The sequence below is a fragment of the Paramormyrops kingsleyae genome, chromosome 3 (genome assembly GCF_048594095.1).
Source record: "Paramormyrops kingsleyae isolate MSU_618 chromosome 3, PKINGS_0.4, whole genome shotgun sequence".
Lineage (NCBI taxonomy): Eukaryota > Metazoa > Chordata > Actinopteri > Osteoglossiformes > Mormyridae > Paramormyrops > Paramormyrops kingsleyae.
Genome location: NC_132799.1, coordinates 11411892 through 11432496, shown reverse-complemented (window position 1 = coordinate 11432496; position 20605 = coordinate 11411892). Strand labels below are relative to the sequence as shown.

The following is a 20605-nucleotide window of genomic DNA, read 5'->3' as shown; positions in this document are numbered from 1 at the left end:
TTAGTCAAGATAAATGTCTGGAACATGGATGAGAGATAGATGAACTACTTTCTGCCCAACATCCTTCAATAACCTATTGGATTCTTGACTAATTGGGGGGAAAAAACTGCTGATCTCCAAAGCATTTTTTGAGTAGAATAAACTGACCACCCATTCATGTAAATCTATCATTCTCCCCTTGCTTAACCAATAATATTAACTTAAAACAAATGTCTCTTACACCATTGGTAGTTCGTATAATTAAATTTGGTCTAGCGCTTTGTTTCTCTACAAAAGACAAAATCATGAGCACAAAAACAGAAGAATTCTCAACACCTCAAGGAATCCAAAACTAAACCAATCAGCTAAATAAACCAAGCTTCTGTTACAGAACAAAAAGCACTTAATATGCTTACATGTGGGATCTCACTCATACCAAACAGATAAGCATATTTTCTCTGCATAAGTAAAGAATAATAAGCCAATTATGGTCTTTTGACAAGTTTCAAGCACATGGTGACCCATGATGTTAGCGCTTATGAAAAAATGGATGGGTGGTGTTGTACTCTTTGAAAGAGTACACATTAAATGCAAACAGATTACACAATAACTCTGGCCTGGACAAAAGAAGATCAATTTAGTTTAATCACACTATGCATTTAAAAATATACTGTATGCTATGTTCACGCTGCTGAAGTTTCATCATACGAGTTACTATTCTCGTAAAGTTTGTGGTGTTTTACCCAGTGGAGACATCAAAACTACATTTCTGTCTGAAGTGCTCAAGGGTCATACATTCATCTATTACAGATCACGCAGTCAGACGTTTGAAGCCTACAAAGTATTAGAAATGGAGATTTTACCACCTACATAACTGCTTCTGATACTTCTGTTTAAATACGGTCACCCCTCCAGATTTTCCGATTTTGACATTCACGGTTTTAGCTATTTGCAAGCAGGCCGTGAACAACTAAATGAAAATATTTCTGGACGATTCTTAAGCCAAAAATACATAAACAAACCTTGAATGATTTGGACCACATAAAGTTACATAATATATGAATATCAGTGTTTCTAAATATCTGTTGGTGTATGCACATACTGTATCTTTAATATTAAAAAAAGACTGTGGGATCTACGCATCTTGGCTTAGGTAAACCTCACGTGTTTGTCTCAGCAACCAACCTGACTGCATTAGCCGTCTCTGTGACTGTAGAATCTTGAGTTTCCTGCAGCGACTTTTAAACTTTTCAATGCCATTAAGTTCGCATTTTTAATAATGGACCCAAGTATTACTCAAGAATTGTCACAATCGCGGGGGTCTTCCGCCCCTAACTGTCACGAATGTGAAGGGGTAACTGTACTAGCAGAACAGAAACAGACTCAGACCCCCATTGATGCACGGTCCCTGGGGATTGATGCTCTTTATCAGCCCCAGGGTCCTTTAACAGCACTTAAATTCAGTGGGTCTTTCATCAGATAAGATGCCTTTTGCCACTTCTTTGACACAGACTGAGGGATCAGCATGGTGAGACGGCCGTGGCGGGGAGCCCGCTGGCCGTCCAGGGTGAGCCGAGTGTGTCGGGGGAGACTTTGGGAAATTTCAGTGGATGTGGAGTGCGTCTGGATATTTTCAGAAACTTTACAGCCACAGAGGGCTCTGGGGTACAACCCTGTTACTCAGACTAATTTTGTCTGTAATAAAATATGCACTCGTGGCGGAGCAAATATTTTGTGCAAAATTATGAGCGAGATACTGGGAAATGGACACTAAGAGCACCCGAGAAGCACTTAAAAAAGGCCTGAACTGGCATACCTACAGACAGACAACATAACCCACTACCCATTTCAAGTGTTTACTTGAAATAACATCCAATCCAGGTGACTGGGATGTGACTCTGTGGGTTAAGATTCTGTGCCGACAATGAGGTCGCTGGTTGAAATCCCATGACTGGCAGAGTGATTTCACCACTGGGCCAATCAGTAAGGCCCTTAACCCTGATTGGTCGAGGGACTAAATGCAATGCATTTGCTAGTATGTTGCTGATGACCCAATACACCTGTACAGTCGTTTAAAAGACGCAATTGCTCTGTCAACACGTTGACAAGTGGGACTGCAAAAAGCCAGCCATTTAGGCAGGATGCCCAATTGGGTGAAAATATATGGTGCCAGCAGCACATGAGACAGCAAGGCAAAGAGGGCAGCGTCTGTTTGCATACACATAGTCGCATCATCACTTATTGGACTCAGTAGCACATCTGTCACTGGTTTTTTTAAATAGAGGATCATGCATTCAGAGTGCCCTCCCCAACAAGATGTACAACATGTGAAAAATACAATGAATAATAGCTCTACAGGTAAATGTGACCATGCCGTGAACCGAAAAGGCTGTTCTTCACAATGGCCACAAATAACAGAACGGTAGAGTATGGCCTAAAGACAGGTAGGTCTATTATCAGATGCACGATATGGATCATATTGCACCCATCCATCCATGTCCCATAACCACTCATCCAGTCATGGCCTCCACGCTTGCTGTGACTATCGCAAGAAGCACAGGGGGCGAGATGCATGGAATGCCAGTAAATCACAAGGCACACATTCAAGAAATACAGAACACGTAATACGGGCATTTTTGAGACACCAGTTCACCTCAAGGACCATGATTTTAGACTACAGGAGGAAAGCAAAGTGCCCAGATAAAGAGCAAAAAAAATGGTGTTTGATTGTAATGGCCAAAACGAGACTTCATGAACCATTCGCAGTACTTTTTGAGTCCACTACATGGTGCTCTTAGTTTGTTTCTGGACATGCTTTGAGCCATTTTTTGAAGTGAACTAGTTTATAAAATTTTCATCAGTATGGAAAGCTTTTTAATATCTTTTATTCATAAGGATACACTGAATTTATACAGATTACTAACTTTTGGGTGTCACAGTTCACATCTTGTTAATATTTTAATCATACCACTAATTTCCTTATTGAACTGTGGGTGAAAATGTCCGTACAGTGCCGAAAAGCCCTGAAATAACATAATTTTATTCTGACAACAACAAACTAACTTAAACGGTCTATTTGATTTTCTCCAGGAAAATTAATTGTTTTGATTAATCGGCCAATCAGTAAAATAGTTGATGGATTAATCCATAGAAAAATAGTCGTTAGTAGCAGCCCAATTTTATTGTGAAAACATTTGCGACCATATTGCGACCATAATCTGTATTGTTATTTTTTTGCTGATCCTATGGATCCTGTCCTTTTTTCATTATTGCTGCTGTTTTCTCAAAGAATTTCCCCATTGTGGGATTAATAAAGTCTAATCTAATCTAATCTATGCTATGGTATGACAGTATGTAAACAACTCATAACGTGTGGGAAATTAAAACCAAGCACTATAACTGCAGTATGTCTCTTCCCTTGTTGAAATGACACAGTTTTTTCCAGATTGTAAATATGGCATATGATGCAAATCTATAGTGATTTCAAATTATTCATAGGATGCGAATATCTGCCTAATTAAGTATCTATCCATCTATCCATCCATGTATCCATGGGCTTGTTGTGTTATCATAAACTAAAACTAAAAACAGAAGCTTTTTTTAAATAAAAAATAATTCATTAAACAAAATGAAAATTAAATCTACCAAGTGTCGTACTTTAAACAGGAAAATGAACCACCAAAATATCTCCTCTTTGACAAGATGTTGTAGCTGCTGACCTGTCCCTTCCTTCACCACCAATTCACTGCTTATCGCTTCCATGATATACATACAAAATAGTAGCAGGAGGCTGAATTTATACAGATTACTAACTTTTGGGCATCACAATATTCATCCCATTGATATTTTAGGTGTACTACTAATCTGCTTATCAAATTCTGGGTGTAAATGTCCAAAGAGTCAATCTGATTTTCTGGAGGAAAATAAACTGTTTCGATTAATCAGCCAATTGGTAAGACAGTCAATAGATTCAATCGACAGAAAAACAGTCATTAGTGACAATTTTTTATTCATTTATTATTTATATATGGAAGACATGCCCTTATCAGCTAAAAATATACGACAAAGGTAAAATAATGCTTAAAAGACAATACCACATCTACGGTAAACAGCCTGCTATGTGACCGATTTTTTATTTTTTTTACTGTGCACACCCTTTTCCTTCCCTCCCCCTGCAATGCAAAGCTCCTCAACTGGTCCTTCTTCCTTCAATCCTTGGGATTTCTGGACTTGGATAAAGACATGTTTTCACAAACTATAAATAGCTGCAGAAGGCAAGTCATCCAAGCGACTAAGCATTGTTTGTGCCCTCGTGAGTGGAAAATTCAGTTGGTGAGTAAACAGTACACAGTGAAGAGACGGGCTGATAAGCCTTGGGTGACCACATTCCTGGTGAGAGTGATAAAGTTCTGGCAGTGGCAACCATATGTCACTATCAAATGAAACAGTACACCATTAGGCATAGATGTTTGTACAATACATTATAGCTGCAAGTGGAAGGCCATACAAGCTTTCTGTCAGATATTATATATAGAGCAGACCACAAAGGCTACAATAAGCCAGAGTAACCTATAAATGTTGTTATATATTCATTGTTAACATTTAGCTGGACACACTCATTTTTATTTAAAAAAAAAAAGAAGAATCTATATCTATAATGCAATACAATACAGAACTAGGGTAGCTAAATCAATAATTTCCGAGAGAGTTTTTCCCGTATAATATATGCTTTGGTTTAAAGTGCTTTCAGTTACAGTCTCTTTGTAGTAAGTACCTCTTTGGTCAGAAAACCACTGACGCTACAGAGTAATCGCTATCATATTATAAAATCTATACAGGCCTTACCAAGTAATTGGTTCACACAGAGGAACAGGACAAGTTCCCATATGAGATTGTCTGGAACACTCATACGGTACCTAAAAATATATTCACTTCATATATAAGGGAAAGGGGTGGGGGGGTGGGCCCAGCGCATCAATTACACAAATCAAAATGCATTCTTATATAAGAGTATCTGGCACAGATGAGAAATTTCATCTGACAAATGGAAGAATAAGGAGCGCTTTGACATTTCAGTGTTTCTCTTTAGAGGAGGAGGAACAGAACTGCCATGAGGGCATTTTAACCTGGCTGGGAATCATGGACAAAGCAATAAACCACTGAGATCTTAGGCATGAGAAAACAACCCCCAAACATGAGGAATACAAACCATCACACGACCTTTAGGAACGTCAGGTCCTAATATTATGTTAAGCCAAATTTAAAAACTGGTTATAGTACTTCCAAGAATGTGATTATTTAGTCAGACATTTCACCCACAAGGCTATCCAAAAAAAAAAACCCCAACAAAATGTTTGATGAATAACGAAAAGAGAAAAGGATACTTCCTATTCCGTGTGTGGACAGGAATTCCTTAATTTTATATGTGCCCAGTACTGCCCCAGAGAGGCACAGACGTACGTATGTATACAGGTGAAAAAATGCTGGGGTCAGTGAGCAGAGTCGGTGGGCATGCAGTGCCCCTGGAGAAGCTGGGGTTAGGGGCTATAAACAGGACCCAGAGGTGATATGATAAGCTATGTAAGGACTAATTCACAATACTAATAAAGCAACACAAGAGACTTAACACAGAAGGGAGTTCAGATACATACCCAGCATGTGAGAATACTCTAGAATTTTCTAAGGGCCGCAGCAGAGATGCATTCAATCCAAACACTGCAAGTTTACACACAAACAGGGGCGTCTAGACCTCATGTGTAAGGGGACTGAAGTGGGGAGAATGCTGAGATTGAAAGAGAGGAGAGGAGTTTGGTCACTCCTCCCCTACTGGCTGTACACTCAGATCCGCATGTTAATTCTAGCTCCATCTAAATGAGGCCACTGAGATGACAGCTGGAAATAGGACAACATGTGCCCAAGAGCTTCTGTGCACTCTTTGAAGCAGAGTTCTGAAGATGATTTGGGATGTCACAGAGAAGCAGTGCATCCCTCTCATTATCAAACAGAAATATCCAGCAGGTCATGGAGACTGGGGACTTCTCCACCAGGGACCCCGCCTACTGAAAACCCACTCCTTTAAGTGGAGACTTTTTGGTTAATCAGTAACTTCCATAAGCTACCAATAGAAAGTTCAGTATGGCAAACTATCTAAACTGCTACTATTCAGCACAGTGTAATATCCAAACCCTTTAATAAAAACATAAGGGCACATTTCTAGATTGAATTGCACGGTAATCAAGATAATCCAAGAAACTATAAACTGCAGTACTAATCAAAACAAGGCTTCAACAGATTGAATGAAGGACCACATTGTTAAATATCAAAAGTACCATATTGTACTTTAGTGTGCTTCACTGACTCTGTAGAAAGCTGATGTTCACAGACTTGGTCCACGCGGAAAATAAACATATCAGGTATAAAGGATTTTCTAAGTACATAATTACACTCGATCTCTCTTGGACACAGGTGTCAGACTCCAGTCCTGGGGGGCCGGAGCCCTGCACATTTTTGGGTTGCCCCTCGTTTAACACACCTGATTCAACTTCTTGTGCTAATTACCACATAGCAGTTCAGCTGAATCATTTGTGGTGGAACAGGGAAAGAACTAAGCTACACAGGGCTCCGGCCCCCCAGGACTGGAGTTTGACACCCCTGCTCTAGGAGAACAAAATCATTTTTTCAAAGTTTTCAAGTAATGACTTGTTAATTGACTTTTTAAAGGACTTACAGAAATTAATCTGCAGAGGCTAACTTTTTTAATACGAATCAATACAGTACTATTTTTCACTTATTGTCTTCTGTGAAGCATTACTGTATATGAATTCATGCTACTGTAAAAAGCCAGGAGCAATTCACGTTAGCCAACTGCAGGACACTACCAAGTACTAGTGTTTATCTACACAGAGGAAAACACACAATGATGGTGCTGGTCACAAGAATCAAACATCATTTGTGTTTACGACCCTGAAATAAACCCATAAAACTCTTTCCCATTATAGATGTTAGGTCACGTAGGAGTGTGATTCAATGGACACACAATGTTGCAGATGGTGTTTCTACCCACCTGTCAGAGAATATACTCTTTACTCTTTACTTTACGCATTACTCCCTTACTAATATGCAGTAGCACTAAAATGAGCATCCACACTATTCTGAAATCTTGGCCTTAAAATCTGCCAAATTGAGTCCCCTATGATAAATATTTAAGTAAGCCTTTTCCCAAAATACTGAGGTTTAGTTAAAATACCACAGTACACCATATTCCCGTAATACCACCCATGAGCATAACCATGACTCATTCTCAGTGAATTAACAACCTATGAATGTTTTAAAAATATCCATCTATGATAAACATCTCATAAGTGCAACTGATTCGATTACATACGATTACATATTAAAATTGCATAGAAAGCAAGAATATGTAATGAGCTTTCCTTTAATTATTTTACACCTCTTGATTTATTTACATTCCCTTGACAGGGCATGAACAGACGTGAACATAATTGAAAGGAAAAATAAAGAGCGAGGAAGGCCACGTCTCAGGTTGGAGGAGTCGACCCACCAGCAAAACAGAAAACAAAAAGGAAACCATGGCTACCATTTATATGGGGCTGGAGTAGCTGTGATGACTCAGTTAAAGCACTGCCAAAATGTATAAATACACCAGACCACATCAGACTCAGAAAACAATTCACACAGAATCAGCAGTGCTGTTGATATATAACGACTGCAGAAATAAAAACTAGCGTTTTCAATAATTAGCCTGCTAAGACTATAGCGGTTTTGTATTAAAAAAAAAGAATGGTTGGCAATAAAAAAAAAAAGAAAAAAGAGGTCACCACAGGTGTTGAGCGCGTGTCTTAGCGCGAGCCGGTTTGGTTGCAGCTAGGTGTCACAACGCTAACTTTCTTTGCTGGATGCATGAGCGCCAGCACAGCGCAAAGCCCCCTGTCACTGCACATACTCAGCAAACGCCTCCTTTTCTGCTAGAGAAGCCTACATTTCACCCAGGCCCACTCTCAAGGTGCTGGCTCTCGCTCTCACAAAAGCGACACCACAGATGAATAGAACTATTTTGTTGCCCCCCCCCCAAGAAGAATTTTTAAATCATTCTGGTATTCTCAAGCGTTGACCGAGGCCTATAACCTGAACAGGAACCCAGTACCTAAATTCAGTAACACACATCGGGTGAATCATCAGCAAATGGCAGGTTTAAAATGTACACAACCCAACAAACAAACAGTTAATACCAGGATTCCTCAGACACAAGCACCGCATGCTATGCCGTCATCACTGTTATATTACAGTTATGGACATTGTTTAAAGAGGATTCACAAACTTCCAGGGCAGATTCTCAAAAGATCTTAAGACAAACACGAAACTTATTTTTGTCTTTGATGCAAGCAGTGACTTTCGTTCTTAATCCATCCTTCTGCAGGATGATGAAATTCATTACTTGACATATGTTGTTTCGTCCTACTTTGTCCACCGTGATGACTATTTATGGGGAACATACTTTTGAGACAGATGATTAGGAAAAGCCCCATACTACCCTTGATGCGCAAATATTACACATGTACAGGTCATCATGCTTATGTTACTATGAAGAGCAGAATTACAGGAGTACTGAATACTTCAGTACATTCTCCTGCGTAATCATGAAATTTATGTCAAGAAGACATTCCTGTCCAGATTTTAATACATGCTATGAAAAATCCTAGTCAACGGGCCACTAGTAAGTAAATTAAATTTTAGTAATATTTTACAAATTTCACTTGAAATGAGTGAGGTAATGAAGGTTGAGACTGATAACCACAGTTATGCTAGCTGCATAGCTGAGCGCTCAGTGCTGAATACAGCGGTATAGTAGGTGGGCGTGGCTGTCTCGCAGAGCAGACAGGGACAATTACTGCTTCAGACTGAAACCCAAAACAATATCCTCCAACTTTATCTCAAATTATCTATTGCCAAAGTGCAGTGTTCATTGTTACCGTGTCTAATTTATCTATGGTGCAAAAAGAAGTCCATAAACTCAGGCAAAACTGAGCACAAACTATTCTTTATTGCTAAAAGTATCCATGCTCTGACAATATTAATGCAGTAGAATTGCAGTTATCACACTTCTGCGTACTAGTTTATGGTGTCTTTCTGAACAAGTTGTTCCATATGCCAGATGATTTTACTTGTCATTGCATTACTTGAATTAGAAGTAATTAAATTAGGGCAGCTGTCATTAGGACGACTAATCGTTAAACTGAAAATAATTGGTAAAAAAAATAGTGCAGACAAATTTTGTCATTGATTGGTTGCATATTGATGGTTTCTGCGTGAACTGCATATAATGACATCACACCACCTATGAACGTTAACGTTGGTGTGTTAAGTCTAGTTCATGCTTCACTTTTGTGTGTTCCATTACGTTAGACTCTTACGTACATACTACATTTGTCCGTATTCCATCAGACCAGTTAATACGGCAATACTGTGACTTTTTCCATATAACATAGTATAAAATCTCTCAGATGGCAGGGGCACAATTTTGACACCAAGATTTCAAAAAGCCAAAATACTATCAATATACAGTAGTCAAATAAATATGGCGGAGAAATCTTTGTTTCTATGCCACTTTATTACTACAGACTGTGTAAAGTTTTTATTACAACTTTTACTTAAAGTACTGCTTTACAATTTTCTTTAAATGAAGCCTATATACACTTTTCTTCTTTGCCCGTGCTTTAGGCCTACAAACTAATTAGCTGACTGTCTGATCACATAACCGATTATCAAAAGAACAGCTTTTTGCAGCCTAAATTAAATGACAAATAATTTGAATGGTTCATATAATTACTACCGTTTTATCGCCAGCAGAAGTCATTTCAGAAGAATCATAATACTATTATCATCCCAAAGGAAATTGTTCAAGAACAGGTGTATATATGGCTGCATTTACTTAAGTAGTTAATGAGTCATTTTCTGAATAATAACAAGTCAAAAAACAATAAGTATTCATTCCAGTCATAGTCCAAATGAAAAAACAAGCACAAAAGAATCGGAGTGGTCTATTGGCGCTTTTCCACTGGCATACAGGAACCGAGCCGTACCGCAAAGAGAGACTAGTTACAGCGCAGTTTCAGCTCACTTTGGCTTTCTACTGCAGAAGGATGGGCTCAGTACAGACGTTGCCAGATCTGCAAAGTGAAAGCTACATAGAATAGAAGAGATGCTTATTTACTGTTCAAACGGTGTACATTATGATTTACTATGTGCTTATTTCCAACACCAAGCCTGTGAGATTTGTTAGCATGAAATACTAGCATTCGCTTGTGTAAATTCCATCCAGCTATTCTTCAGTCCTTTTTAATAGGATGCTGGAAATTTTCAAGTTCTGAGTTATCTATAATGCATTTACATTGCAATGTGTGATACTACTGATGAATAGTATATGGAATATGCCATTTTGTCCTTCAGATAATCCATGTGTATCAACACCATTATTTCTAATAATCAGATGGTGGTGACACAACCGGCTCGGTTTGGTCACACTTTCATCCCTGCTAGTGCGCGGGGCCGCGTAAGCGCGGGTACAGTTCAGGTACAGCTCAAATAATTTCCAAAATTATTTGGAAACCGGCAGCTCATGGCACGGCTCGGTTCTTGGTGCCAATGGAAAAGCTTCTTATGAGTTACGTTTTTCCCCCTAAATAATCCCACATTACAAACCATACATGAAAATACAAATCTGATCTTGTCTTACTTTTCCCAATTACAAGGCCTGAATCAGATGATATTTTATTTCAGAAATGAGGCATTAATGGAAAAAGGCTCAAGTTCTATGTTGACTAAATACTGCATACTTAAAAAACACCTTCAGAATTTACTACTTTCTGCTACAACATGTGGGATGCAGCATAGCATAATACTGGACCTGAGATCAGGGCAGACTAAATTAAATTTAATTAAGTTAATAAACACTGGCTCCATACCACTTTTTAGTGACGTAAAACTAACCAAGTACTTTCAATACTCGATCCATCAGGGAGGTTAGGTGTCATTATGATGTCACTGCTAGGTGAAACTATCAGTGTCACAAAATGAAAAATCATTTTCACATGTAACAATTTCCAAAGAAGGAATATCTTATTAGAATCACTATCGTTGGAGACATTACTTCCCATATTTCTATTTCCTGGTTCATTCTGCCTCAAAAGCCAGGACATCCATATGAATATATATTCCTCAGAAATGTTCACTCTTCTACCATGAGACATTTATTTACACCTAAAGCATTTACCGTTTCAGTAAATGATTTTAATTCAATCACAAGCAAAATGTTTTAAGATTACTTTTTATTCATTATCTCTGAGATATGAGTGGTTTAGTCACAGTTTAAAAACAGACAGGTTTCACTGGGGAGATTAAAGCCAAGGGAACAAACTGTCATAAAAACAAAATATATCTTTAGTTCCATTCCCAGTGACACCCCCCTAGCAAAATTACACTCTATGTAACAGAGGGAACAGAAAATTACTTCCCCTAGTGCAAGACACTGTACACGCTTACGTTTCCATACAGCAGTCGGTAAAATAGGTGTACGAAAGCAAATCACTCTTTTTTGAAGTTTGATGTAAGCAAAGAGTAGAATGGGAAACTTTCGGGGCAGTCACATCACTAAGGATGGCCACAAAGGTCTTGTACAAATTTGAGAATTCCATTTTGAGAATGTCTACGATCAATATCTGCCAAATCAACAACATGCCATTACAGAAGTGATCCACTACATCTCTTTATTACATTGGTCAGGATGTATTTAAGATGGCACCTGGCCTTCCTGTTTACAGATAAACTTTTCTCGATACCAGTGGTTCTCCTCTGGTTGAGCCTCAAGACCTACTTATCACTAAGCTTACGGCCCAACTGTTGACCGGGGGCGGTGCCGACAATGATTTGTTGACTGGGGGGATAGATGAATGTTCTGTAGCAGCAAATAATGTATTAACTGTAAATAATGAAATATCTGCAAATAACAATCCTTTGTTATTTTTAATGTCATAAAAGTCGACAATGTAATAACTTACCAATAATGTAAAAATTTCAGAATCTTCTTAATCAAAAAAAGCTATTACACTATTGGCTGGTTATTACATTACTGGTTGTGTAACTACCATTAATGTATTAAAAAGTTATTGGCAGCTATGTTATTGGCTGCTAAACTGCTAAACATCAGTTATTCAAAAATGAAACCCATCATTGGCCAATTCAAAAAAGAAACCAGTCATTGGCCAATTCAAAAATGAAACCCATCATTGGCCAATTCAAAAAAGAAACCCATCACTGGCCAATTCAAAAAAGAAACCCATCACTGGCCACTTCAAAAAAAAAAAAACCCATCAACAGTTCAAGGTACAACTGGTGATATATTTATGTGTGCTATATTTATGCAGTGTCACAAAAAAAATCCCATCCAAGCAAATTTAGAAATCAGCTAAAAACCAATAAGTCATTACAAATTGATACACCTGTCATGTAACTATTACTGCATATGACCAATTTCAGTTACCAGTCTCAAATGGTTTTGGCAGTACAATCTAAATAGTGACTTGTTTTTCAATTTTGAAAAGTAGGACACTTCAATACATGTTAAACTGACCTAAATCGTACCCAGTCAGAGCTGACCCAAATTGTATAATCAGAATGGATCTATACTGAAGAATTGCTCTAGTTGTATCTAGTTGTAGGAGATGAAGACATACACTGCCCTAATATTTTACACCATTATGAGAAAAAGAGTTAATTTTTTTTTTTTGGAAATCAATATAATTGTACTAACACTAAAATTCACATGAAACACATGTTCTTCTCATAAAATTCTCTTTCATTGATTTTTGCATTATACAATATAATTGGTCTATTAAAACCTCAAGTATTCAAACTGAAATGAGAACCTAATTAAAAAGAAATTACATTTATACTAGGGGAAAAAAGGTTAGTTCTTCATGGCCAGAAATATTTTGTCATGAGGGAATAAATCATTTTCAAACAAAAGCAAAGCACATACAGTATCTGGTGGGTTTCCCTTCCCCAATAACCCTCCAAAAATATTTTAAACCTTCTTGTAAGGGGTTTATATAAAAATATATAAATATATAATTGCTTCACTGACAAGAAAACTTTCCATTTTAGTTATGGAGGTAATTACCCCACTTCACAGTAAGGTCAAAACATTACTTTTATAGAGAAAGAAAAGATACTCTGTTGATATCTTGTTTTCTAATGGCCAACTTTCATGATATTCAAGCGTGGTTTCAATAGAATGCATTTCAGGGTGTCTTTCTACATAATGGATAGAGAGAGCTGCACTGTACACTGTTTATTAGCTCTCACACATCAAAAACATTAATCTCAATCACCTTTGTCAGAGAAAACAAACCCTGAAGGTATCACATTCTAGTTTGTGACCCTCCTTTACTGGAAGGACAAGTGTGAGGGGAGGGGTTTGTTTTTGAAGGGTTTTGCTGGTGTGAGTTAATTAGGATTCTAGAGAACAGCATTGGAGTACTGCACAAACAGACCAGCAACAATCACAGCAATGAAATAGCTTCACCCATAATAAACATTGAACAGGTTCAGAAAGTGTCCAGCATTATACAGTCTAAGTGTTGGAAATACCAAGTCAGACATCATGCACCACAAAAAAGTGATTAACTCACCATTTCACAAAATCAATTACTTGCTTAAACAAACACCACTAACACATCCATCTCCATTAAACAGTTCCTAAAGTTTTGTCTCCTGTCCCAAGATTAAAAAAATAAATAAAGAGCATTGATCACATAAATTACCCCACAATCTGTAACAGACACATGATGACTAGGGGTGTAAATCACAGCTTTCCTCGCGATACGATACAATATCGATTCCTTAAGCCAACGGTTCGATTTTTTTTTTTTATACCTCAGAAATTCCCACGATATGATATGATACGATACGATTCAGTTCGATACTGGGAAATTTCACACAATCCTTTACATTTCAATAAATTAAAAAAGGCAAATATAATTAGCATTTTATATTTTATTGGGAACTGTAAACAAAATCTAGTGTAGTCAAGTATGTCCCATAAATCAAGCAAAATAAACTGCAATAAGGTGAAAATAAAAATGATGGATGTAGTTTAATATGGTGACTAATTTTTGTTTTGAATCAAGTTTTCTCCAGACAAATACAAAATTGTAACAAAAAGTATGTCCATAACTGTCATGACCTGCTGGTATGACCCTCTCGTGTGCTACGCCCCTCATTAACTTTGCATGCTGTCCCAATTGTTCCCAGCTGTTTCTTATTGTTTCGTCTAGTCCTGTGTATTTAAGTCCACATCAGTCTGTCGCCTAGATCTGTCATTGAAGTTTTCCCCGTGTTGCGTGCTGTGCTTGCAATAATCCCCCCCACGTTTGTTGGATTCCCGTCTGCTTGACCCTGATTCCTCGCCCTACGCTGGGATACAACAATAACAAATTAAATTAAGTGCAATAAAGTCAAATAAAAAAAACATTGCATGGACAGACATATAGAATGAGGAAGATCAACATGACTGACTTCTGCGGTGAAACAAGTATGTCAGTATTATTCTTTGACAGCTTTTTTTTTTTTAAAGAAAAATGTGTATAGGAGATTGTGTGCTCTGAGCATAACGTCCTATGTCACCTGCCGTACTAAACATACGCTGTGAAGGTACGCTAGCTTGCGAGCTACTTATAAATGACTAAGTCAAAGTGATCTACCTACTATAAAAATGCAAAACATATTTATGTATAAAAATATTGAGTATTCTTTAATATTATTTATTATTATTACTATTATTATTATTAATTTCTCTTTGGGATAAATAAAGTATTTTTGAATTGAACTGGGATTTTAGTTCCTTCACCTTACTATTTCTCAGCTCGCTTTTCAGAGGGAAGTTAATGTCGTAGTTTTTATGAACAGTCCGAAAATGCCGCTCCACATTTCCCTTCTTCAGAATAGCAGCGGTAGACTGAGAGATGAGGCAAATGCACTTCGAATATGACGTGGTGAAAAAAAAACAGTGGTAGGTTTTTGGCTTCTTACTTGGTCCAGTTCCTCCATTCATTTTTATTCCCTTTCTTAAGTTTAGTAGAAATAAATTGGAGACTAACTAGGCGACTCGGCCGCTAGCAGCAGCTGGCGCGGTTGAACGCGTCATCATCCATCCTTTATTTTTTTATGCTACACGATCTACCCACACTACCTTTGCAATCAACCAGTAGGTTGTGATCGACGTATTGGGCACCCCTGGTGTACACCATGTATATGTCGGAGTGGGTCATGAAAATAATACTGGAACAGGCGAGAAAATAAAAACGCATGTATCGATATTTATGCGGTCACATGGATGCATCGGATCGTTTGCCGTTGAATCGATATATCGATACAAATTGATGTATTGTTACACCTCTAATGATGACTGAATATTAATTGGAGGCAAGAGGATTTTTGCAAAGAAATCATGCATAGCAAAATTTACTGTAATGATTAATTCTACATTCTATAAACTATGTGTAATGATCGAAAATGTTTCTGATGCATGCTACGAATGCAAAACTGGGTCACGGCATTTGTAAACTAGTTTAAAAATTAGATAATTGTACCTGTGCCCAAGAAATTATGCGTGGAAAAAGAAGTTCCTAAAATGGGTTCATACACAAAATATTTCCACTGTACTATTTATAAATAGCAGATGCCTGTGTCAAGGTCTCCAGAAAAAAAAAGAAAATTGAAATCAGCTGAAAATTGATTTTTTTCAAAAATCTGATTAGAAGCAATCTGCAGGCTCTAAAATCTACATTTAGTTCTGCAATAAGACCCAGTTTCTGAGAATAGTTTCTGCTAACACCCTCCCATGGTCATTACCAGCAATCAGTCAGTGTTCAACACTCAAAGAAAGGTGGTTTTCAGACTTGTTTACTACTGAAGAGATTCAGATCACTGTGGCTATAATGGCAATATAAATAAAGCATTATGCCATGTAAAAATGCAGGGTACACATTATAAATGACAGTGAAGAAGCCCATCAGCTGTCAAAAATATCACTGTTTGACAATAATGGGGACAGACTCATCAGGTTTACTTTTCAGTAATGATTGCCAATTTCCTAGCCAAAGTAGTTGCTGCAAATCTAGAACAAAAATCATTGTAACACACAAACAAACGTGCCAAAAACGTAAAGAAAATGAATATGGCACCTAGTCACCAGTAGGAGCACGACTTTGCTAGTGGATGTAAGTTTTAAGAGAAGGAACATTGGTATAAACTTATAAGACTATTGCTCCATACAACTTCAGAAGAATCATCCACCAGCAGTGTAGAATTAAACAAACATGAACTACCCACTGTACCAATGATCAGAAGGGCTCCAGGTCAAATCCCATGGTCAGCAGAATGATTTCACCATTGGAGCCTAGGGGAAGGCCCTTAAACCAGATTGCTCCAGGAACAACCTGACCTTGCCTTCTCAAAATGTACGTCGCTTAGGATAAAACAAGTAAATGTAAATGTCACATATTGTCTGAATTGTTTAACAATTTCAATCCTAAATGAAGGTCTCCACTGTGCAAACTATAGCCATCAATACATTGTATGTGTATTTCAATACTGTAACCTAACAGGAACAAAGGCATAAAGTGTTCATTTGTGATGGAAAAAAAATAAGTGAAAAGTGCAGACATGATGAAAAACAGCCGTAAAGTTCCATATTGCAAGTTTATCTCATGTTGATTCAACAACCAACAAGAAAAAATTTTTAAGTTAAATTTAATACTATTTAATGAAGTAATGCAAAGACTATGAATTAAGAGGAATCAATAAAAAGTACACTGTGCAATATCATATAAACGGTGCTTTCAGGATTGCTGAAACACAACTGCTCTGTTAACACTGTGTTCATTCAACACTGTTGACTACTGTTTCGTTGCCCTGGTTAACAGGGATTTTTGTACTTGTTCACACACATATAATTACATACATATACAGCACACTATACCATACTCAGGTTCACTTTTAAAACTTGAGATCTGTTAACTGTCAGGATGAAATATCCAAATACGTCCAAAATTCTGCAGTCATGGCAACAGATACATCTCTACAGAGAAAAGCCATGTGTCAAGAGTTCACATAAAAACATTTAAAAAAAAAAACTTCGAATATTTCAAGGAAACACTGGGTAATATCTTACATACAATAGGTTAGTAAAGAAATATACTTAAAAATACTAACAGTTACGTTACTTCCACACACGCGCGCACGCGCACACACATACACACATTATACTACAGAAAGTCATGAGGAACCTTGACAAGTATCTTTAGATGGGCATCTCCCTGCGTTATGCAAAGTGCTGCAACTGGTGTTTCGTGATTTCTAGATTGTTATCGCTGTACACAGGAACGGTACCGGGGGAAAGGTGCTCGAAGAGTAGCATTTTTTTTAGTAGTTCAAGTTTTACGCATCCAACAAGCTGGTGATAAGCATATCCAATGCACTGCATTAAACTGATGGACTTAAGGACTAAAAACGAAACGTATTCTTCATTTCTACATATTGCAAACTACGATCATGCAAAGCTGCTAAACTGTCAATGACAAATTAATTGAGCATATACAGATTAAAAACAAATAAAAGAAAATCATATTCGTGTGCCCCAGGGAAACTTGGTCTCGCTAGTTCATTGACACATTGCAGCAATATATGGTGTGCTATTCCAAAATTATTAGAAAGCAGGCCTTCGACAGTGTTGCCAGTTACTTCTAAGCTGCAAATGAAGATATATATATATACAGTTTCACCACCGTCATTATTGTCTCACTGACGAAGACCCCCAAACATGGACCGTCGTTGCAGCATGCACAGCGTAATAAGACTTGGTTTGTTTGTGACCAAACGAGGCCCTGTAAAAATCAGGTTAGAGAATATGTTGTGGTAAACAACGTTGTACGATCGCCACGTGTATAGAGACCAATTAAAAGATAAATGCACAGAAATCGTACTATCATAGGCACCTCGACGGAGCAACTAAAACGGCGGAAAAGAGCGATCGGGGGAGTTGGGTACTTACGTCTTCAAACAGCGATCCAACGTTGGCTGTTACGAGCAATACACCAGTGCCCTGTGCGGTCAGCTTCCCTGCCATAATTCTCAGATGTAAAACTGAAGCTGCCTAATACCGACTGAAATTAAAAGCGAACGGACTGTTAAAATGTCTACGCAAAACCGCTTCTATTAAAACACTGAGGAGTTACGACTGGAGCCAGGTATGCTGCCAATCGGCTCGGTCATAGCTGTGCGAGTGCATCAGTAGCTGTCGCAAGGTCTCCTGTTGATATTTCGGTTACTTTCTCATAATAACAGCCATCACAAAAAGTTTCCGTTTTAATCCACAGTGCACGCTGGACTTTGGGTCATTTCAGTGTTGGGTGTTTCCCTGGCTTTCGCTCCCCACTATCTACTGCTCCAGGAGAACCATTGCCGATTGTTTAGAAGGAGGGACTGGAGTCCTTCGCGGCGTTGACGTCACAATGCGAACTGAAAGATTCGGCTCTTAAAAGGGCAACGCAAGTCCGACCGACCACTTTTTTTTGCATAGCAAATCTGGTGATATTCTTATTAGCTGTTATCTAAAGCCCTTTTCCAAATCTGTTGATAAAATATCTAAAAGCTTTTACGTTTATGATGCGTTTACGTATCATGCGGCTGAGTGTGCAGAAATAAGCACGGAACATATACCGTGATACCCTGCATTGTGTAGTTACATAATACATTGTTAAATTTAGAAATCGTATAGGTATTACAAGTATAAAAGTATAAAAATATGTAAAAAAAAAAAAAAAAGAAGGTGGGGGAATGGGGCTCGTGGATCATTTTATTAAAGTCGAACTTGCAGACATATTAGCATAGGGCTCCTTTACTGACTTGGTCAGCAGAATTACTCGATAAATAAACTTGCAATGAACATACTAAAAATTTTGTTTCAGGTGAATTCATAAAAAATGAACATAAAGTGTTAACTATTACTGGCACCAAAAAAGCTATTCATGTGAAATATGTTTTGTGGTTTAATGTACCATTATTGTATAATATCAAAATATTAATATTATTTGAAATGGATCGAAGGTTATAAATTGTATGCAGTGTAAAGCAGTAGATCTTAAATATGTGATGAGATTTAAAGTTTCAAATCATCATTTTTTTTATTCTACATTGATCTATGATAAATACAAATTAAGCTGCTACAGTAAAAGTCTGCCTGTATAAATGCATCTGTAATTCTGCATGAAGTGTAAAATACTACATCTGCTGAAGAAATTGAAAAAAATAATAGTTATTATAATGGTTTTGGGTATTCTCCTTTATTCATCATTAAACATGTAACTGTTCCATTTAAAATTACATCCTCAAAGATATTCACATTTCCAGTGTATATTTTTCTGGCTTATTAACCAAAACCATTTCTTTCATGTTCAGTTTCTTCTCTGGTGGATGCCCCCATTACATGAAAATCAAAAAAACTTACTGAAAGAGGTACTGTAGATTATGTAATACAGTAGTGCCATAGTAATTCAATCTAGGAATCCTCTTCTTTCACAACCTATTCACTGACGTGAGCTAGTCGAAGACTTGCTGGGACACGTTGTGAAGAGCTGTTACATAACTATGGAATTCATGGATTTTAATTGTAGTTAACTAACATCTTTAAACTCAGTGCAGCTGTCTCATCTGAGGAGAGGGTGTGTTCAGTAGAGGCCAAGGGATGATGCTGGGAATGTCAGGATAATGAGAATAGAGAAGTGTTAGAATCTGGCAGAAAGATCTTTAGAAACCATAACAGGATGCCAGCCACCGTCATCCTCAGGGTATTGCCCATTAAGCAACAAGACCATGAGCACTGCAAAACTGCCGATGCAGAAAAAGGTGGACTGCACAGTGCAGACCAGGGTAGAGATAGCTTGCAGCTCGGTAAGTGTGCGGAGAGAGGAGATTATTGAAGTACCAAGCTATTGACAATGCCCACACCTGTGCCTGGCACAAAGGCTGCAGGTTTGTCTTGAAGAACAGCAACTGCTCCCTCTTTTCACATGTTTGTAAACTGTCATGCTGTTAGAGCTTGTTACAAGCAGTAGTCTATTGAAATACATAAAATACTCAGTCAGACCTAACTGAGTGTATTCAAGAAAAGGATAATTCCAGTTGGTCTGTTTATGCTATTAAACAGTTGGAAACAAGCTATTCCTTTAAAAAATCGTTTAAAATAATATTTAATATAAATTAACCCATAACCCGTTTATGTCCATTGATAATCTTTACTGCACTTGGGCCTTGCAAACGAATAAAGGGAGTGACACTTCAGAGAATGAATGTAGCAATAACCCTGCTTCATATTTAACAAGTTCTTATGTCATTTAATTGTTAATATGAATAATGTAGTACGAATAAATACTACATACTAATGAGGATGAGAGGTTATTTCCAGCTTACGTAGTCTGATATTGAAATTTGTTTTAAAAGTTACACTCAATGGGAAAAAGAAACTTTATCTAATTTATTTACTTTCACTGAG

At 37.6% G+C, this 20605-nt stretch overlaps 1 protein-coding gene across 4 annotated transcripts in view; it reads right to left on the bottom strand.

Moving 5' to 3' along the window:
- Positions 1-18552, bottom strand: part of inpp5a (inositol polyphosphate-5-phosphatase A) — a 119516-nt gene extending 100964 nt beyond the window's left edge. The window contains exon 1 of one of the 4 annotated variants that reach the window (XM_023840775.2): positions 18107-18552. In XM_023840775.2, coding sequence (XP_023696543.1) covers positions 18107-18181 — 75 coding nt within the window. In that variant the 5' untranslated portion in view covers positions 18182-18552. Of the gene's footprint in view, positions 1-5630; positions 5765-18106 lie in introns of those variants that run through there. The other 3 variants (XM_023840795.2, XM_023840784.2, XM_023840838.2) reach the window with 3 other exon arrangements.
- Positions 18553-20605: the final 2053 nt, after the last annotated feature.